Source organism: Eupeodes corollae, chromosome 1 (genome assembly GCF_945859685.1).
Source record: "Eupeodes corollae chromosome 1, idEupCoro1.1, whole genome shotgun sequence".
NCBI classification, from domain to species: domain Eukaryota; kingdom Metazoa; phylum Arthropoda; class Insecta; order Diptera; family Syrphidae; genus Eupeodes; species Eupeodes corollae.
This window is the reverse complement of record NC_079147.1, coordinates 199,391,009-199,413,821: the sequence shown is the minus strand read 5'-3', so window position 1 is coordinate 199,413,821 and position 22,813 is coordinate 199,391,009. Positions and strand designations below refer to the sequence as shown.

The 22,813-nt window shown below is 36.0% G+C and overlaps 1 protein-coding gene and 1 long non-coding RNA gene across 2 annotated transcripts in view; one reads left to right on the top strand and one right to left on the bottom strand.

Moving 5' to 3' along the window:
• Nucleotides 1–22,813, top strand: part of LOC129940893 (uncharacterized) — a 103,910-nt gene that overhangs the window by 28,227 nt on the left and 52,870 nt on the right. The gene's annotated exons all lie outside the window — the stretch shown is intronic.
• Nucleotides 13,340–22,813, bottom strand: part of LOC129940891 (sushi, von Willebrand factor type A, EGF and pentraxin domain-containing protein 1) — a 51,639-nt gene continuing 42,165 nt past the window's right edge. Inside the window, exons 9-18 of the mRNA XM_056049415.1 lie at nt 18,437–22,792; nt 17,418–18,377; nt 17,274–17,353; nt 17,083–17,215; nt 16,863–17,025; nt 16,664–16,795; nt 16,447–16,539; nt 14,793–16,180; nt 14,624–14,734; nt 13,340–14,518 (exon numbers count right to left, since the gene is read on the bottom strand). Of these exons, the coding sequence (XP_055905390.1) occupies nt 14,487–14,518; nt 14,624–14,734; nt 14,793–16,180; nt 16,447–16,539; nt 16,664–16,795; nt 16,863–17,025; nt 17,083–17,215; nt 17,274–17,353; nt 17,418–18,377; nt 18,437–22,792 (7,448 nt within the window). The 3' untranslated portion in view covers nt 13,340–14,486. The remainder of the gene's footprint in view (nt 14,519–14,623; nt 14,735–14,792; nt 16,181–16,446; nt 16,540–16,663; nt 16,796–16,862; nt 17,026–17,082; nt 17,216–17,273; nt 17,354–17,417; nt 18,378–18,436; nt 22,793–22,813) is intronic.

Sequence of the window (22,813 nt, the reverse complement as noted above, 5' to 3'; positions counted from 1 at the left end):
GTCTTTTAAAACCCATTTTTGGTTCGCTTTTACAATTTTAGAGGGACATATTTTCGAAATAATGATAAAAAAGTTTCAATCGAGATTTGAATTCAGGGTACTAATTCACCAAACACTTTTCTCTGTGCAACTTTGAAAATTGCATTCACCAAACCCAAATTTGCGAAGTGGAAAGTCTTTTCTGAAAAGAAAAAGTTTTGTTATTTTGCAAAGCATTTTTTTTTCTTGTTCACCAAACAATACATTTTGCAAAATGTGTTTAGAATTTTGAAATCTTTTTAGTTATATGCAAAGAGAAATTTTCATTTGCAAATAAAAGTTTGTTTTAAAAAATTATCGAAAACTTTTAAAAAAATATATGAATCGCTTTGAAATGAAAAAATAAATAACAGTTAACACAACAATGTTTCTTATATTTTGACAAATTTTCCAAACAACACGAATTTTTAATTGTAGGATTAACGCCCTAATTCATCTTACTTTTAAAAATGTCAGATTTTGTAGAGGTTGTCATCGACATCGTTTTAAAGCTTATAGCAAAACATGCTTATAGCAAAAATTAGTACTTTTTTATGATATTTTGAATACGAATAAGTAAAAAAGTGACCGAAGAGTAATGAAAGCAAGAATTGACTCAGGTATCGAAAATTATTTTTCGACAAAAGAGAGTTTTTGATTAACATTATAAAATTGTTTAAATATAGCCTCGCAATTATTTCTCAAGGAAGACTTTCTTATGTAGCATGTGTTGATGGTACCATGATATACACTTCGTGTGACATGAGGGACAAGCTTATGTCAATATTTTTCAAAGCCTTAGATTTTTTTTTAGAAAAAGCCATATATGAAATGCATGAGTTATGTATTAGGTTTATATGTAAAAAAAAGGTTGGATTTAAATGAAAAATACAAGTTTTGTGGGGCTTTTTCCGAAGAAGGTCATAAAAAGTACCTGTTTTTTTGTGTCAGGGACAAGATCTACATTTACCTGTGAGACCCTTTAAAGTAAAGAAAATAACAAAAATCTTATAGTCTAGGTGTATACTGATTTTATGGATTTTATGTATTGTTGGAAAGTCGATCGTTTTCCACCAAATAATTCAGAAAGCTGCATAATCGTTCCAGAATCGATTTGCAAGTGATCTCTGTCATTTTATAGCTTTCAAAATTCAGCTTTACGAATACGTTACAGGTAATTGCCGCCCATACCATTACACCGCCTTCTTTGATGTGACGTTTTTCAAGATACATTTCTTCCTCTCTTAAAAAATGGAAATAGCAGCTGTATCCGTCCGTTTAAATTAAATATATTTTCATCGGAAAAGACGACGGTATGCCAAGATCGACTTCACCTGATGCGATTTGTTGCAAAGTTAAGGCGTTGGCTCTTACGTACAGCATTCAACGGTAATTTTTTCTTCACTTTTTGCTGTCGAATATGGTCTGGCTTCTGTAACACCCGAGCAACAGTGGATCTAGTTGCATTTAACCCAGCTTCTGCCTTGATTTTACTCATGGAAATTCTTGAATTTAAATAAGCAGTTCTAACTATTGCCCGACTTTGCTGAAATTATGTGACATTCTTCACTTGTCCTTTGTAGTTTTTTCCATACCTCTCTTGGTCCTTGAGTTAGTTGAATACAACTATTTCGAACTTGGTTAATCCCTTACCTCTACCCATACTTCGTGATTCTATTTAAAAAAGCTTGTCCCTATTTATGTGACATGAAGTTGTTTTTTGTACAAAAAACTGTTACGTTATTCTTCGTTGCATAAAATTATCACCTTTTTTTAAAGTAATAAAATAAATTAGTGCAACAGTCCGTTGAGAACTAGGGCCTAGTGACTTACAATTCTCTACAGCTTTAAGCCGTATCCGAACGCCAAATTTTAGAAAAAAACTTTTCATGAAAGGAGTTACTCTTGAAAAATTTATCAATTCCTTGCAAGAGGCAATACCCGTAAAAACAACATAGTGTTGTCATAGGCAGGTATTGAACCCAAGACCTCTGGCATGACAGTCCAACGCACTAACCATCATGCCACGGGTACTAAAGTGCTATGTTAAAAAAGCCACCCACTCCTTTATGCATCTTTCTGTATTACTATCGGTATAACATCATTTATTTGAAGTCGATATCTTTACTGGTTATTGAGCTATGGACGACGAACGTACGTACACATGCATGCACAGACATCTCTCTAAAAATCTTTTATTTCGACTCTAGGGACCTTGAAACGTCGAGAAATATCAAAATTTTCAATTCGACAAATCGGACCGTCTACAATTACTTCCTATGGGATGTTAAAAATAAGAAATTGGCACCTGTCGCAATTGTCGGTACTTATAAAACAGATAAGAGTGTTAGTTTTAGCAAAAGCTTATACTTAGCCATTGGTTTGCTGGCATTAGTCAAACGTTGGTTAGTACTATACCATTTTTGACGAGTTCACCAGCTTTACAATTTCCTAGAATGTCTCTATGCCCATGCATCTGGCTAAACCGAATGTTATACTGTTGTGGCATCGCCATTAGAGATGTTGAACAATTTCAGACTGTTATAAAGCATCCTGCTATTTCGAGGAAGTTCGCATGTCAGATCTCACGATTTCTTTAAACCAAATGGGTCAATTCTCTAAATATTTTTTAATTAAATTTTGTTATTCGAACTTATATCTGATCCCCTTTGTCAATTTATTCATAAACAAATTGTTTAGAAATAGTTGTCCTCTTGCAAGAAAAATTAAAGCGGCCAGAAACTGACCGAAGCCTGTGAGATTTAGCTTGAACTGAAGACTTTTTATAACATTTATACATGTTGTAGTTGTGTGAAAATGGAACAGTTTAAATTGTTTTTTTAAGAAAAACTTAATAGAAAAGAGCATATGCCAACTATATTTGACAGATGTGGCTAACACAATATGGCAGCAAACAACTGCCAAAAATCGAAATTAAAACTTTTATACCACTTTGTCTATCAGAATAATTAGATTTTTAAAAAGGGACAAGAAAAAGTTTCTACTCTTCAAATGATGTTTTACAACAAAATTTTCAATTCCAATCTTACCATGTTTCTATTTGATTTGCGAATTATATAAGCATTCAAAAGGATACTATCCAAAACAAATGATTCCTCTTTAAAGAACGTATAAGTTTATTAAATCTTAATGGGGAATTGAATTAAATTATCCACATATAGACTACCATTTGAGTGTACACAGGCGCCTACCTTCTGTACAGAACATTTCAAATTCCCTTTAAATGACATTAAAAGTGCCTCTTGTAAGTAAGTACCTTCACAAGATTCTCTAATAAATACCCTGATAAATCTCAAAATCCTTTTTAATTGGCAAAGCTAAGATAAGGATATCTACGTATAACATGAATTGAATAAATTGCAAGCAAATATCGTATTTATACAACATATTTCCATAAAATAAACCACTAGGTTTAATATCAGAGAATTCTTATATTTATGTACCTATTTGTGATAAAATTCATAAATTCCTAAGACACAAAAACGATCTGTCATCTTCTATCTAACTTTAAATGAGTATATGTATGAGCTACCTACCTCTTACTTTTAGAGCCTATTTTATTCATTTTCTTGATGACAGAAGACAGATAGACCTAGATTTTCAATTATTCCCACAAATAAAATCTCATCAAAATTTATTTATTTTGTTGAAAATTTCAATTCCTCTCTCCCTCTCTCTCTCTCTCTTTATTTCTCCCTGTCTTTCATTTCTTTCTTTCTTTTATCGAAACATAAAATACAACACCAGTTGCTGTTACTTTTGAATTAAATTCGTAGGAATCCTGATTTTGTCATCGTATTCTAAATAACAAGGATTCCACATATACATGTCCTTTGATTCAAACACATGTATGTATATAAATGAATAAATAATAAAATTCAATTGAAGTGACGCATACATACATATACACACCTACGTACTCCTTGTTGCGAAGTAGACACAAAATACAGAGGTATATACATTTATACAAGCTGCCGATATGGGAATTGTGCAGGAGCTTTCTCTGGCGCTTCCGATGGCAATGGCTAATCATTGTCCTGTCCTCTCACCCACATTATAAACATATCCCTGACACTCATCTGAACATGCAATCGTCTACAATCATCATCACACATATATCCAGAAAACAAAAACACAAAAACAAGGACTTTCAGATGAGCAAAGCAAACATCCTAACATGATTGGGACAGCAGCGATTTCCTCGTATTTTTGTGTCCTCTTTTTTAGCATCAGTACAGGATGAGGTTTGGGTTCAACAAAATTCACCTCAGCTTTAAGGACTCCAAATCTGGGGAGCTGTTTCTCATCTTCATTACTGTTCCTACTGCCTATAGTCATTTAAATCACATATTCATTTTATGTATACGAGCGACGCACGGGTATATTAATGTGGCTGGTTTGGGTTTCTACAAGGATAAAAGTTTTTCAAAAAATAGGAAAATCTGAACCTTAGTTTTTTTTGTCAATTCTATTGTATCTGTCCCGATGTCCTCATTTCATCATCAACATCATCGCACTGGGATAGGCAAAGGGACGAGCGAATGGCGGTGGCGGGCGGGTGACCGACCGACGACGGACGGCGGCGTAGCATAGACCACAAAATGACATTCCACATCTTGTTCGCATCTTCATTACTTACTGTTTGCTTTGTAGGCCCTGATGTTTTCGTCATAAAATAAAAAGACGGTAGAAATTTCTTTATAGGTCTTATAAGGGAAGGATTTAGTTAGATTTTATATAAAATTAAAGTATATTTGACACAGAATTGCGTTTGAATTTGAAAATGAATGTGGAATGCTGAATTGAACAATAATAAAATATAGAATACTAAGGTCTATCAGATAAAGGCTCCATTGCACAGTGAAAAATGGTAGAACAATTGCAAACCATTAATGTGAATTACTGAAGGCTTTAAGACCATACATTTTGTTTTTGATTCAAAGCTTAGTTTTCAACTTTTACTTAAATGCAATAATTTGTCATTATTCAATTTATCTAAAGATAATTTTTTGTAAGACCTATTGTTAAGAAATTTATTGAATGCAGTTTATCAGCTCACCACTTTTAAAGTTAACTTTCCATTAAACTTCGAAAGGCTCTTTTTATGACACACGAGTAACTGTGTAAACTTTAGAATAAGAGAAAACAAAATATTTTTCGAAAGATTTTAGAATTCACCCACTCTTCCTAACGCTTGTTTTGTACAAATACTAATCAAAATTATCTTCGGAAACGTGTGAACTTAGAAGTTATCGCGAAAATAGTAACAAGAGTACAAACAATGAAAATCACAATTTAAACCCAGTTTAAATATTTAAATCTTGTGTTCGCTTACTAAACTAATAAAAATAAATAAAAAGTTTGTAATAGTTCAAAACATCATGAGACAGCATCTACAGGGACGGCATCCTAACTCGTCCGTTTGTGCAGAATTACTGTGCAGAATTCGAGCTGCTTCATAAAGCTTGGAAACAACTTAATCGAACCTTTCGATGTAAAAAAAGGCGTTATACAAGGTGATGCCCTGTCATACGATTAGTGCAAAGCTCCCAATGTAGAGGTACTATCTTTCAAAAGTATGTATGTCCAATTACTAGTATATGCTCATTACATCGATATAACTCGAAGAACACGTTGCGAGCCTTCTTGTTAACATTGAGACAGGGGCGTCAAGAATTAAGCTTACCGGTTAATGTAAGAAGTACATGCCGTCATCAAGAAAAGATCTACAAAATCGACGTATCTATTGATCAAAACGCCACCATCGACCGACATACATATCATTGAGATTGTTCAGGACTTTTTATACTTAAGCTTCTATATGAAGATAACAGCAGCGCTAAGATAAAACGAAAGGTTAGCTAAGCTATGTAGGTGGAGAAGATTCATGGTTGAGGACGTAGTTCACAGCGGACTGTAGCGTTGCCTTAAAGAACTAAAATTTCAAATATTAAATGTGGATTTCCAATTAGATTTGTGTGCATACCCTTATACCCTTATACCCTTAAAAATGCATCTTGAAACTATTGATTTTTAGCAATTTGTAAACGTTTTGCTTTTAAAATGAGTGAGGCATTCAACATCCACATTGGCCTAGTACGACTAAAGATCGAATGTCTGTAGTTGATTGCACCATTGAAAATGGACTTGAAGACGAGAATTCCTAAAAGTGCGGGTATTCCGGTTTAACTGTGTAAGGGGAGGAATGCATCTGGTTATACCTCTAGAGAATACCTGTAAAAACGTTTAAGTGATTACACACCAGTAATTATTATGTAGTTTTTAAACTTAAACCCATCCAAAACTGTATTGAACGATTCGAAATGCAATTAATATTCCAATAAAGGAGGGATTCATGAAAACCCAAAATATTGAATTTTCTTTAAATGTGTTGTCTAAACTTAACTTCTTTCAATAAATAATATTTGTTTGCTTAAGCCCTTATATTGTTTTAATAATATTTGGTGGTCAAAAATGTCAAATTTTTTCATTTGATATTTCGGAAACGAGTCAATATTTTTGTAAAGAAAATTAAAGATAAAATTTGTATTAATGTGTTCATACTAAACTGCTTAGTGAATGTTTTTTTTTTTAATCAAAAATTTAAAAACTTTATAAATACAAAATTTATTTAAAGGATTTTCAAAAACAAAATGTTTTTTTGTCAAAGCAAATGGAATTTAAATTTTTAAACACAAAAATGTATTTTGCGTACATTCTTTATATCTTTAAGTCTTAAATTGTTACTATTATTTGATGCTTAAAACTAAATAACTTGCAATTTTGAAATTTTTAGGTACATTTGGTTTCTTTTGGTTGTCACTGTTATTATACTTATTATTCAAATTCCTTTTTTGTTAAATTTCAAAACCCTATCTTTAATGACAAAAAAGTTATCGGTTTATGATCCAAAATGGTCTATTACTCTCTACTGAATCAAACATACAAACTTTTAGAAATATTATAATCATTTTTGTAACTTCAAAATCTATTTGAAATATTAAAAGTTTGGCTTTTTTAAAAAGGGTGCCTAACTGAATTCAATCTCTTAAATTGAGCAAAGAATTGTCTACAACTAAAGTAGAATACAACTTTAAGGCACTTGTAAGTTTAACCCAGTTTCATATATTTTTGTTTGGTTCTTGAAAAAGTATTTCTTACTATTGTCCTAAAATCTTTCCTTCCTCTATTAACTCCAAGTCCAGCCCTTTAGTTTGATGATGATTTAATAACAGGCACACACCCCATCACTCTCACCAAAAGCATCTCCCCATCACGTAAAGGCACATCCCTTATAAAATATTTAGGTTCATATAATACAACACTAAAGTGGGTCAGTATTATGTCCTTTATTCTTTAGTCTCGTCCTGATGGTTCATGAATGTGTGAATAAATGTGTGATATGAGGTTGTTAGAATGGAACATAAATCGTTCGCACATTTCGTGGAACAATATGCGGTTCGGATCGGATCGGTTAGCTTTTAAGCACACATAACTTCTTATATTACTATCTACATGCATACATATATATATACCCTTAAATCGTATACTTTCCGAATCTGGTATAAAATGGATGTTAGATAGAGATAAGAAGGAATATTATTCCGTTTTGAAAAGAAAAGGATATATTCGTAGACTTGACTGGCACTATGCGGGGCAGCTGAAAGATGAATTTGGATTTTCTTATTCAGCGATTCCAACAAATTATGGCCGTGCGGTTCGATTGGTCATAAATTGAGAAAATCACAATTTCCTGCTCACAAAAAAAAATATGTTATCGGAAGTCATCATAAATTTCATTTTAATATAGGAAAGGATTTTAGTTTAGTTAAGTAAAAGAAAATCTGTCTGCTAAATAAAAAATGATAGATGTTACCATCAAACCAGGAATTATGGAGTTTTTCAACCTTAAAAAGGGTTTCATAGATTTCTTCTTTTTTTTTTATTTAGTTGACGTTTGAATTCAATTTTTCAATCAAAAACGGGTGATTGAAGCTCATCACACATCATGGGAATATATCATATTTTTAGTATAGAAATAATTTTAAATTTAGTAAAAATCTATCGGTTCGTTTTTGAGAAAATTCGAACTTAGGTTAAAGTAAAAAACTGATATTTTTAGTTTAAAAAAAAACCTCGAGAGCAACGAATTCAAAACTTGCCATATAATTTCTAAAGGTCGCAAGTAAAAATTGTTTCAACACAAAATTATTCTAAGAGTCTGTTTGTAGATTAGATAACGGAAAGTCGAATTATCTTTTCTTCTGTCCAGTGATGTTTTGTATCTTAGAGATTTCTTACGCCTACTATTTTTAATCACTTCTCGATCGTATTAAGCTAAATAAGATTTAGTTTCCCAAGAAACTAGTTATTTTTTCAGTGACCAACTTAAATTCAATCTATTGCACAAAAATTAGTTCTTTTCCGTTAGTCTCTATAACACTCGAAAACGGCTCCATCTATTTCGATAATTTTATTTAGTTCTTTATGGTTAAAGGATGATTAAAACAAAAATTGGAAAAGTTCAAAAGTCGAAAAATAAAAAATATTAAGTTTTGGTGAAAGTCACCACTCGACCATCGTCGTCGTAGTTTCAGAAGTATATCAAAATTAGTCAATGTCTAAGCAGGCTTATTACCTAGGATGAATGTACGATGACAAAGAGGTTACAAAAGGTGCTATCCCTGAAAAATCTTCGTCATGGCCAACAAGTTTTTGATAGAGCCATGATTTCGTTGTCCGGTGGTTTTTGTCAGACTATTCTGGTTATTCCACGATTGGCCGCAGCTGATGCACTTAAGTCGTTTTGAAATTTTCTTATTTGCGGTGATATGTTAAGACGCTAAGGTTGACAGCTAATATGTATTTGTGCTGGTTTTAAAACACAGTTTAATTACATGTTTGAAGAATGTTCAAATGTTTATTATGGTGTATACACACTTTTTTTATTGAAATTGTATTTTGAATGCATTTTAACCATGAAAACGAAACTAAGAACGCGTTTCAAACAAATCGAAGTTATTGAGAGCAGCGTAATAATTATTAAAACAGCTATTTCATGAAGTCCGATTTAAGTGTCATAATTAAACATGTTTGTTGTACAATAAATTATGATCGAATTATAAAAACAGAAAAAAAATACCGAACTTCAATATTTTTCGATATTAAAACTATAAATATTAACATCACAAAAGCTTTTAAAATATATTAAAGTATAATATACTAACACCCTTTCTTAATATATACTTCTTAAGTGAAGTCTTCATTGTTCTTAGTAAGACCAGCCAGGAGTCTGAATCTTGATCGTTCATTTTTTTTAGTTGGACAGTAAAATAATTTAACTCCCTTAGATTGTTAATGTCACAAAGAAAGTAGTACTTCACATCTGTATGTTTAGTTTGAGGATATATCTTTTCATAATCCAGTAGTTTTAAACAACTTTGATTGTCTTCGAATATTGTAATAGCTTCTAAATCAAATTGAAGTTCTCGAAATAATGTTCTCAGCCAAATAAGTTCTTGAGTTGCTTCTGCTAAAGCGACAAGCTCTGCTTTAGTTGATGGTAGTGCAATCAATCCTTGCTTTTTACTTGCATAACTGAATGTAGCTTCTCCAAATTTAAATAAATATCCACTTGTAAATTTTCGACCTCTATCGTCTGTAGCCCAAACTGTATCGACATTTCCCGATAAGGGAAGTAGAGCCAATAGCTTTTCCTTAAATTTCATTGACGTCTAAAAGCTGATCATCCATTGCTAAGTTTTTAAATATCCAGTAGCCAAAGCATTTTCTTTATTTATTTTTCTTGGTTAATATAATACTTTCCATTTTACTCTTTTATTTAGATTCCAAGATACAACTTCAAATTTAACATGTCAGTAATTTTGAAAATATTTTCCAATTTCTGTAATTGTCTCTAAAATTAAATTCTTGTCTTTTTTGAATTAACCATGATATCATCAACATAAACAAGTATTATATATATACATTGCCACCTTTTTCTTTTACATACAAACAACTATCAGCTTTAGCCCTTCTGAATCTAAAGTTAATTAAGATTACATTCATTTTTTGATTCCAACATCTCGCTGATTTTTTGAGACCATATGTATATACTTCTGTTCAATTTACATAAAAAATTTTCTTTCGGCTTTGTAAGAATCCTGGGGTTTGTTCAAAATAAATTCCATTTTCTGGGTTACCATTTAAGAAGTTTTATCATCTATGTGTTGCACTGTCATGTCATTCATTGAAGCAATCGCTAAAAGGGTTCGCAGAATCGTCTGCTTCACCACTGGCGCAAACACCTGGTCATAGTCCTGACCATATTTCTGCGAGAAACCTTTCGCTAAAAGTCTTGCTTTGTATCTTTTTGATTCATCAGCTAATGTTTTGATTTTGAAGATTTATTTACAGCTTATAGCCTTTCTACCTTTTGGTAACTCGACTTGCATAGCCTGCAGTTCTTCTTCCATAGCACATACCCATTTAGCACTGTCATAACTTTCCAATGCTTCCTTATAAGTTGTGGGTTCATTCGGGTAAGCTGTTTTATATAGCCATATCTTTAAGTAGGTACGCCTTTGTTGGTTCTTGTTGATTTTCTAGCATCATCTTCAGAATCAATGACATCTTCTTCAGAATAGTGAGTACTTCCATCTTCTGAACAACAAATAGTTAATTAATTATTTATTTTTATTAGTTAGTTAGGCAACCCTGTATTGTGCCAACTTTTAGCTGGGCAACCCTATACAGAATTAAATATTTTTTTCAAATGACACCAAAACCAACTAAATAACAGATTAAGTTGAGTAATTGTCCCTTACCAAAGACTAAACATCTCAAATGTAAGCTACCTGGATGGGACCAACTTTTTGTTAATCAACCTTTTGTTATTAGATGAAAATTTGTTTTCATTTAAAATGAATAACACATGAATTAATTTTCTATACTTACCAAAGTATTTTAATTAAAAATGCAGGCTACCCTATGTTTTGCCAACTTTTGGTAAGACAACTTTATGCTATTAGACAGATAATTTAATAACCTTTAATTTAAAAAAAATATACTTATACTTACCTTCAAATGCAGGTAACCTCTAGTTATGACAGGTTTTGGTTAGGCAACCATATATTGTTTGATCTTGAATTAAATTACCTCTTATTTTAGACCAAAATCAACTAACTAATGCCAGGCAACCTTCCAATAAGACGAGGATATAAATAGGCAACCCTAGTTTTTTTTTCATCTTTACGTCTTGGCCTTTCATTAAATACCCGATTTTTTTTGCATAACAGATGAAGTTATTTGAAAAATGCACATTTATTTTGCAGTATTTTCTACCATAGAGCCAAGTTTAAGTTTAAGTATAAAATATCAAAAAAAAAATCAAAAAAAAAAGCTAGGATGCAACCCACGCTGATAATTTCCCCTCCCGTCTCTTCACATAATGTGTTAAAGGTTTCTCCACCATGTGAAACTTTTTGCATCGCCATACTTGCGAGCCATACAAAAGGATACTTTCTGCAACTGCTTCAAATACCTTATATTTACTACCATGAGCTTTGTTTCCGTTCATTAAGCATCTTTTCCATGATATATTAAATGCAGTTTTTGCCTTTTGTAATTTCGTTTCTCCAAATTCAGGTTTCTTGAAAAAATGAATCCTAGGTATTTTTATTCCGTAACACATTCTATATTTTCTTCGTTGAAATTGACTGTAAAGTTTCAAAGGCAGCAGTAGTGGTATTGGTATACTCTATTTATCATAAGTTGTAGTGTTTCTGGGGAATACGCAAAAATTACTATATCATTAGCAAGCATTAATGCCTTAATACGAAATCCTGCTAAATCAACACCACCTGGAAGGTAATCTACAAGGTCATCTATGAAGAGCGAAAACAAGATGGGACTCAATGTACACCCCTGTCTTAGTCCTGAGGTGGTTGTGAACCAATCAGAAAACTCAGCTCCGTTCCACACTGCAGCCTGTGTTTCTCTATACAGCGCTTTGAGAACGCGTCCGAACTTCAGAGACAAGCCCAGACCATATAGCTTGTATAATGAAGCACCTTGGTTGATTGAGTCGAATGCTGCTTTGAAGTCAATAAGGAATGCATACAATTTTCTTTCCTGCTTTATAAAGCTTTCAGCTAACCTCCTGACAATGAAAATGTTATCTATTGTAGAGTGCAACAACAGATGGCACAAAAATCCGCAATATTTGGAAAAAATGCAGAAGTATTTTTAAAAATATTTGTGCATATTTATTGAAGCGGAGTGTTGCTTCAAAAATTATATTGCTTTTTTTTTTATTTCACATTACCAAATGTCTGGTCTATAGAGGTGAGATTCCCATTACCAGAAGCATTTTTATATTTACCTTTCCATTTCAAAGTTGCTCAGTGGGAAAAAAAGAAGACTACTACTTTTATCAAGTTGCGTGCAACTTAATATATCGGACAATTGTTTGGGGAATTTATATATCGGTTTTTATTTTCTTAGGTTTCATTTTTACGTTGAAGAATGAGTTCATATTTTATTTCTTAAGTAAAAAATAATTTTGAAATAGTTTGTTAGGGTTCTACCTGTTTTGCAAATAATAACATCAAAATGTAAAGAAATTGCTTTCGAAAAAATTCAGTGAGTGTCTGTATTTCATTTTGTTGACCTACAAATTTCTGTTGAACAAAAAATATTATTCGCTTTTACACAGTTTTAGTTTACATATTACGATCTCCAATAAGGAATTTACAATTGCTTTTATAAATACAAAATAAGATCGATCTTTTAAAAACAATAAATTATGTCAACCTCAGAATAATTTCACACTACGAAGAATGACGTTCTTGACATTAGAAATCATTTTAAAGAGACGATACTTAATTGATGTAAAGTCTCGAAGATCTCCACAGAAAATAGCTTACGTTTCAGTTGTTGATAATATAGTTTAAAAATTTTGTTTTGGTTCTTATTTTTGAATATCATATATGTAGTTCAGTGATTTTTGTAGCTAAATTTTCTCTTTCCTTGAATGTTGCTAGTGGAAACCCATAATCAATCAGCGAGCGGCAAAAAAGAGTTAAAATTTTTCGTACAAAGTCATTAATAATATTTTGAACTTCTAGGCCTAAAATAAAATAGTTATTTCGACTTTTTTTTGGTACTGTGAATCAAAATATTCCAATTTTTTTCTTCTTCTTTCTTTTAACCTAAAACCGTCAAAATAAGTCAAAAGAAAAACAATTTTATTTTTGTATTTTACATATTTTTTATATTAATTAATTTTTCGTTGTTTTGTTTTTATTTTACAAAAAAAAATAATAAAAATAATAACGACTATTATAATATTATGTATATTTAAAAAAATATTAAATACATATCATATAAAAAATAATAAAACTTTATATTATATATATTCATCATTTTATAAAATATAATTTTTATTTTTTAAAGTTATAAAACTATTGCATAATGGGTTCTCGTTGTTTTTTTGTTTTCTTTTTCTTTTTTTTAATTTATATATATTAATAAATTTTAATGTTGTGATTTTCTTGCAAATTTTAAAATCACAAGCAACAAAAGTTATATAAAACAAAATCACGCCTTAAAAATCAGGCTTAAATTGCAGACTAAATAAATTTCTAACTAGAATAAAGGAATGGATTCGTTAATATTTGTTTTTTTTTCATAATTTTATTCGTTGATATTGTTTCTTTAATTTAAGTTTATTTATGTATAAATGTATTGTAAAGTATAATAATATAGAATCTCATTTCTTGTTTTTGTTGTTGTTATGTTTACATAAATATAAAAATGTTTACACTTTGTTTAATCTAGAAAAATGAATTTATAAACAAAAAAACATTCAAGCACTTCTCATTAAGTGTGGAAATTATTTTAAATTATATAAAAAAGAACTTTAATTTTGTCAAAAAGTTAAAATAAAATAATAATATTATTTATTTATAAAATGTACAAGGTTTTAATTTCACACATTCAATGGGAAGTGCAGAGCTAGACTTTTTAGGTTCTTTTCAAAGAAAGAGGGTTTAGGTTGTTTTATTCGTTTTATGTAATTTAGTTTAGTGATTTAAGGAAAAGAATCAAAACTTTGGTGATAAATAAATTATTTTATGCAACTGAGTATTTATTTTTATTTAACTAAAGGCAGTGATTTTTCGTGATTGGGGTTTTAAAATTTAACTTTTTATATTTTTAAACTTATGACCAGACTTTTGGAAAGATATTTTTGTTTTTGAATATATTTAACCATTTGTCGTATTTAGCTCGTTTGACTTTTTTGTGTATGTGTTTTTTCATTCTAGTTTTCTTTTTTATTTTTCAATTCGTAAAGCTTTTGCTTTATTTTTGTTTTGTTTTTTCTCTTTTTATGTATGACCATGAAAAATGTGTGTTAAATGTTTACAATTTAATTTTTTGTATTTTTATTGGACTTCGCTATCACTGTCACTCTTCTCTGAAATTAAATGGAAATCTTAATATTTCTGCCCGAATGGTATAAGAAAATCAAACAAACAAAAGTTTAAGAAGTTAAAAAAGAAAAATCCTGGTAAACACTAACCCTTCTTTCCCGTGTAAGCGTGCCGTTTCAGTCGATCGTATAAGTCTTCTTTAGTTCCATAAAGCGAAGCATTTGACCTCGCCAATGTACTCATTTTACCTCCATGAAGACCTAGAGGAGTAGAGAATTAGCAATTTTGTATATTGTCTATAAGATTATTAAATCGTACCATCCTTCATGTATGTTTCATTGTAAAAGTTAGGCATTTCCCAGCCATCCTCCTCGTCATCATAATAATGCGCATACGTACTATGATGTGAGGGCGCTATTGACTCAGCGTAAGGGGTATGGGCACCATAATAGAAGTTCACCTGTGATCCGGTTTGATCAATGGCAGGTGTAAGCATTTTCTTTGGATCCCGCCGTTTGGTAGATCTCACACAGATCATCCATATTAGCAGGACTATCACAATGATAAAGATGACAGCGCCAGCAATACCGCCAGCGATGTAAGCGAACTCAGAACGTTCGGCACAATGTGGCCCAGTGAATGAGCCCACACATCGGCAGGATGGTGTTCCTTTGAGATCTTTGACACAAGTGCCAGAGTTTTCGCAGTAATTGTCACAAACGTCGGTACATTCCATACCAGTGCCATTAAAACCGGGCTTGCATTCGCACTTGAAGTCGAAAATTTCGGCAACAAGAATACAGTAGGCATTCGGATCGCAATGGGGTTTACCCTCGGCAATGTGTTCGCAGGGATTGGTGCATTCGGATTTGCTGGTAGCTCCGGTTTTTGTGGTACTGTGATTTGGTGGACATTGGATGCAGGAGGTTTGTTGGGATTCGGGTTGGTAGAAGCTCTTGCTACATTCGACGCACATGTTCATGGTGCCGTTGAGGTAGGTTCCAGGTGCGCAAACTGGGATCGTACATTCCTCGACGGAAGATGAACCAACCTTAGGAGTTGTTCTGCCCAGAGGACAAGATTGACAAGAGGGCTGAACGCCTTGCAATCGGTAAGTTCCCCTTGGACAAGGTTCACACTGACCGTCGATTCCGAGCTGTTGACCGGAGCTGCATTCATCACGGCATTCCTTTCGAGAGGTGGCTTCTCCAGAGCGGGTAGTTTGTCCCAGACCGCAGAGTTCACATCCGAACGAGCCTTCATTCGGTTGATAGAAACCATGACCACATGGCCGGCAGAGGCCAGTCTCAGAGTCTAGGAACTTGCCAGCTGGACAACGTTCCTTGCAGTCACCAGCCGATCGAGCTCCGGGTCCTGATGTCACACCGGGGCGTCCCGCTATCGTTGGACACTTTGAGCATTGAAGTTGTCCGGCCTCGGATTGATAAGTTCCCCGAGCACAAGCGACACAAGTCTTATTCGAGCTGTCATAGTAAGTACCAATTGCACATGGTACACAGTCTGGAACCATCACAACTTGTCCCACCGGGCATGCATACTCCGAAGTTAAATCTAGCGAACCTGGATCGGGAACGGTGTTTGGTAAAATATCGTGAACGGCAAACTGGTCATCTTCCAGAATAAGTTTTTGCAGCAAGGACTTCACATCAGAACGTTCTCCCGTTGAAGAGTGAAGCACTGGATCGCTGGAAATTTTAAGTTCAAAATTAGTACACAAGCAAATTCCAAAGAGTCCCCATATGTGCGCCAGCTCAAATGTTAAAAGCCTTAAAATCGAAATTAGTGGATATTGCGTGCAAAAATGAGGGGTTAAAGCAGATTTTAGGGTTAGCTGATTTTGATAACAAAAACAAAAACTAAAAACGAATCATTAAAACTAAAATTCATTGACCCGCTGCCCTAATCGTATATATTTTTTGAGGGTGTTCAGATTTTTGTATTTTGAACATACTTGACTGCTGGGAATGCAATCTCCAAGGTATAAGTATCACCGGCTTGCTGTCTACCTTGACGTCCTCGTAATTCTTCCTCATCGGCAGAATCTCTACAAAGTTTTATTAAGTTTTGTTTGGGTTTGTTTAAAAAACATTCATTTTTAAGGATTCAAGGGGATTTTGTTATAAGAGTTACAAAAGTATGCAGTTCGATCTGAACTTATGTATACTTACTTTTCAACTGGAATAGATGCATCCAGAAGATAAGTGCTACCTTCTTCGTTTTCTATAGCACGACGAGCACGATTTCCTTGTCCGCCACGGTAGTGATCACACTTGACATCGATCTTGAGATCCTTACATTCCCTAAAATAAAAATCGGAACACGTTTTTGAAGAGTCTTGAAACTTAAAGTACGTGTAGTGGGACTTACCTTGATCCCTCGACTGAGTAGGAGCAGAAGTTCCAATCGCGATTCAAAGCATTCACAGAGTTGGAAACCTTTTGACGAAGAACTCCTTGTCCAGCTTTGTTGCAGAGCACGTCTGATGGGAAGAGCATCTTGATTCTGAACACTCTTTGGGCAGGCTTAGCGGCTACAGAAAAAAAACTTTAAGACCTGCTAATCTTTATAAGAATATACAAAAACTTACGAGAGCATGATGGATAAATAAGCGGCGTTGCAGGTTCTCGAGTCGGGCGCCAGAAACCTTCGGCACCACAAGTGTAAAATTCTGGAACCAGCTCAGAAAATCGAAGTCCTGGATGACAGGCGATTTCACATACCTTTAAAATAAAATTGTTTAAACTACACTTCTGATGTTGTTTTCATTAAAAAATTTACCTTAAATTGTCCTCCAGCACCCCAATCTTTGCACACTTGAGTGCCCCCAACTGGATCAGCCAAAGGTGGGCAGAACTCAGCTAAAATATACATTCCAAATTAAAATGTCAGTTTTTTCCAAGTAAATATAAATGTTAAACTTACACAAAAGAGACACCTTGAAGCTGCACGAAGCACTATTTCCAGCAGCATCAGATGCCACATAAGTAATATCATAAGATCCCCACAGCAAAGTTGTTCCAGGTCGATGACCATTGCGTTCCATTATTTTCACTACGCCAATATTATCACTGAAATGTGGTTCATCCCATGTCACTACTGCCGATCCGTTCTTAGCAATAACCCATAAATCACCAGGACAATGTTCGACACGTGGTGGTTCCTTGTCAACTTCTAACTGCTGGCAATTAGCACCGGTATATCCATTTGCACACTTCCTCTGTCCACACACAGATGGCACGGATCTTTCAACTCCTCCCGAAACAACCTCATATCCAGCCCAGTTCAATATTAAACCTTCATAGAGCACAGGTTCGCTGCGGCAATCTCGAACCTGTTTCTGGATCTCTGATGTGACATCAAGGGCTCGTCCCCATATCTGTGCCTTTGTTATTTTACCTTGGAAGCCTGCTTCTGCATAGGTAGCTGAATTGACTTCGTCTGGCTGAGGACGTCCCAGCACAGCCCAGGCAAATTTGGGCATAGTTCGACCTCCAGCATATTCCGTCTTGCTGGCGATCAAGCCTTCGGTGATGAGTTGCAGCTGTCCGGTTGTTCCGTCCCAAAGGATGGCAATGTGATGCCATTGGCCATCATTGACGGTTGTATATTCTCGGAATGAAAGGAAAGCATCTTGGATGTCAGGGAAGAGGGAAACTTGAACTCCACTAGAGTGAGCCTGGATTAAAAGTCGACGGTTATTGGCTACATGAGCTGACTCAACTCCATAGAGGGTGAAGAATATTCCAGAATCATCTTTCTGAGCGAATTGCACCCACATGGCGATTGTCAGGGATGGAGATTCACTTGTGTAGAAAGGTACAACTTGAGCAGCAGTTGATCGAGTTGCATCGCTGAAATACAAATCGTAATCCACTTGAATCACTGAAAGAGAAACAACAAACTTAGTCCCCGAAATTGTTTTTCACTTAACCAAAACTTACCCTTTCTACAATCATCGCCAGTCATGTTGAAGGGACATTGACAGAAGAATCCATTGACTAAATCGATGCAAGAAGCTCCTGGTGGGCAAGAGTTATCCTTGCAATCAACGATATCCTCTTCACAGTTCTTTCCCTTGTATCCCTTGGGGCACTTGCAAGTGTAGCCAGTTCCATTATCCACACAGGTGGCTCCATTCTGGCAGACATTTGCATCACAGGCATCGAATTCATATTGACAGCCAATTCCTGAGTAATCATCTGGACATGAGCAATTCAATCCAGATCCAAAGTCCTGGCATTTACCGCCATGCATACATGGATTTCCAATGCAACGTTCTGGAGCTGTTTCACAATTCTTGCCATCAGTTCCACTGGGACACGAGCAGAAGTAATCTTCGAAGAGATCGATGCACTTGGCATCATTCTGACATGGCTTCTGGACATTGCACGTTGTTACTTGAGAGTCGCATCGAACACCAGTCCAGCCTTGCGAGCAAATACAGTCAAATCCTCCAATTCTGTCACGACAGTTTCCTCCATTCATACAAGGATTTGTTTCACAGTCATCAATGTCGGTTTCGCATAGAGATCCGGTGAAACCTTCACGGCACACGCACTCAAACTTGTTGTCCAAGTCCAAGCAACGCTCGGTACCAACTGGGTTACAAGGATCCGAGAGACATTCGTCGATCTCTGCTTCACATGATAGCCCAACGTAGCCAGGACGGCACTTGCAAAGGAATCCATCAAGCTGGTCCATGCACGTCGCTCCATTTTGGCAAGGGTTCGATTCACAGTCATCGATTGGATGTTGGCAATCTTTTCCGGTATAGCCTGGCTCACAGGTACAAGTGTATCCATCGATCAGATCCACACACGTTCCATCGTTTTTGCAAGGATTGTCCTCGCAATCGTTTATGTTAATTTCACAGGATGGACCAGTCCATCCAGGATGACAAACACACTCGTGATCGAAGAGTCTATCGACGCAGGTTCCGTGTTTGCAAGGTTCCGATAGGCAGAGGTCTATTTTTTCTTCACAGCGCTTACCAGTAAAGCCTGGTGAGCAAGAACAGCTGAAGTCGTTTACTAAATCTGTACAATTAGCTCCAAGCAGGCAAGGATTCTCAGCACAGTCATCGATGTTCACTTGACAGTGGACTCCTTCCCAACCTGGCAGACAATCGCATTTGTAACGCCCTTGTTGTAGAGCTTGACAGCTGGCACCATTGCTGCAAGGATTGCCGTTGGCAGTGCAGGGATCGATAGTGATGTCACAGTCAGTGCCAGTGTATCCACTGCGGCACAGACAGGTGTAGTTCTTATAGCCAGGTTCGTTCTTGCACATGGCTCTTGCAGGACAGGTGTCATTTCGGCAGTCGCTTACTTCTTCCTGGCAATTGATGCCCGAGTAACCTGGTTGACACTCGCACCTGTATCCTTGGGGCAGATCTGTGCAGGTACCTCCGTTGTAACATGGCTGTGACGCACACTCATCGATGTCAACTTCACAGCGACGTCCGGAGAATCCAGCTGGACAGAAACATTGAATACCATGTCCCATCGGCACACAGAGTCCACCATGTTGACAAGCTCCTTCTCCGCACACAATCGACTTACACTCCTCACGGCCCTTCGAGCTGATACCATCTGTTCGCATATTGGTTGGGCATTCGTTGCAAGTTTGGGATCCAGGAATTCCTTGGTAATAATTCATAGGACATGGTGAACAAGGCGCCAAACCGGTAGAAGAGTAGAACCCGGGACCACACTTGGCTCGGCAGAAGTCTTTTCTGGATGCAGCTGGTTGGAAGGTGAATGTTCCAGTTGGACAGGCTTGGCAGTCCTTGAATCCTCCATTTGGTGGTTCTATAGTAAATGAATTTCTTGGACATTCTAAACATGGCACCAAACCAGTTGGTGAATAAGTTCCATATCCACAAACTGGCACACAATCCGATAGAGACTTAGAGCCTTCTTCTTTAGTGTAAGTGCCAGCGGGACAGCGCATGCATGTTCCCTGACGTTCACGGTTTTGATAGTATCCACGAGGGCAGTAAGTACAAATGCTTTGACCTGTACCTACGTAGGTTCCAGCAGGACAGTGCAAACATCTTGGGACATCACTCGTATCCATGTTGAGGACTTCTCCAACACTGCAGGTAAAGCCTCGGGTTATTGTGCTCTTTAAAGCCCTCAGTGGTGGACACTGATTTCCTATGTTCGAGACATTCAACAGGGATTCAATTACAGCGCTTGCGTATGGAACACTCAGATCGAAAATAAGATTCAATGTTGACCCACAAAGATCATATAGTTGTGGTTGACGGATTGCTGGAAGAATCGAAAGAATGAAATCCATTTTAACGACGTTCTCCTCGAGAAGACTTGGCACCGATCTGATGAAAGACACGTTCATGTTCACATTGACTGCTGAGCAACGCTGCGAAAGAATGTTATTCAAACCACCATAGTATTGTGCCAAAAGGTCTTGATATTGTCCAAGGCACGATTGAGCTACAGCTCCATTTGCGCGATAGGTAACAGTTGCGGTGACTTGATAATCAGCTTGTTCGGTGTTTTCAGAAACACAATCAGGAACCACTGATGTTGGCTTCCAAAGCCTTGAAGTTTCACAAGTGAATGTTTTCAATGGATCTCCATCGGTAAAGCGGAAACCTGGCTTACACGTTGCAATACATTCCACTCCTCGATCTCCAGGCAGACAATTTATGGCACCATTTTCTGGCGGCTGAAGCTCCCAATCTACACACGGCGATGCCTGTACGGACACTTGGAAGTGACAGGTGGCTCGATTGTTAAATTTGTCAGTAGCCACTACGGTAACGTTTTCAAAACCTCGAATAGGAATCGTAGCCCTTTCTGGAGTGAAAGTCAGTGTTACTTCTCCCGACTCGTCAGAGGTCTTAATGCGTTTCCGTGTATCGTTGAAATTAACGTTGTAACTCTCCTGCTTGTCAACTAACTCAATCACATAGCTCTGAGGACATGAAAGCAGTGGTGGAGTTACATCAGGTACGGTGATGTTGATCTCGCAAATAGCCACATTTCCATCGTAATCGAAAGCTACGTATTTGACGACTGTGTCCTTGAATATGTGCGATGGTGTCTTAAAATTCTGTGGCTTAACTTCCAAACGGGCTATTGAGCCCGAATTGTCCACAGCTGTGGGCTCAGTAAAGTTCACAGGCAGGATGCCTCCGTTTTCATCTCTCCTCACAATGATTGGCTGTTGCGGGCAGTTCTGGAAAATTGGTGGTTCATTGTCAACGCAAGGGCTATAACCATAGTCATAACCTAGTAGAGGTTCCTTCTTCGGTTCTTCACAACCCATCAACTCAAACTTCAAGCAAGCATTTTCCATATAACTCACAATTCCCAAGATAACAAACCTGGCTTGAACATATTTGGGCAGAGTGATCATGGCGAGTTCACCAAAGTTGCCAGGATCTCTCATGGTTAGATTAAAGTTGGGGAAGTAAACCACATAGTTTTCGTTCTCAGCTTGTTTATAGAAGAATCGAATTTCAGTAGGCCTTCCCACAATATCGTTTGTCACTACTCCTTTCACTAGAATGGCTTTTACTCGATAAACATCGCCTAAATCTACACTGACATAAGTGAATGCTTCTTGCTTGCCACACCAACCTGTCACTGAGTTCAAACGGATGTTCTTGGCTTCATAATTTGGTCGTTCAGATGTTGCGTTTATAGCTGAGTCCGGAATTTTACCTGAGGTCAAACCCAATGGCTTGATAACCTTACATTCTGGCTCACGGATGCAAGAGATTGGTCGTGGATTGATGAGGATATAACCAGGTCTTTGACAACCAAAGAATACCTCAGAGCCTTGTTCATAGCTCCTTGCGACTTGTAAGCCATCACTTGGACGACCAGGGTCTTCGCACACTGGTCCTTCGCACCTCAGATCTCCAAAGTCCCATATTCCATTGCCTTGACAACGTACAACATTGTCGTGCTTCGAAGTTTGTCCAGCGAGCTTGAAAGTGTTTTGACAGCCAAAGAAGAAAGAGCTTTGATAACGGGTGTCGACAAACTGACCGTACTCAGCACCAGGAGTTGGCATTGGCATTCCACAGTCAACTCGTGGACATGACGGTGAAGTTCCCGAAAGCCAGTAATCCGGAAGACCGGGCTTAGGATCATATACGCACTGCCTGAAGCCAGAAGTTGCGCTTCCTCTTAACCGACGCCCTGGACTGTTGCATGCAACGGTTACATTGTCCCTAAATGGTACCAGAACACTTTCTGGATCAGGTCGAATAACTTGAAGACCCTCAAGTTTGTCATCGGGAAGCGAAACACATTTGGCATCTAAAAAAAAATAAATATAAC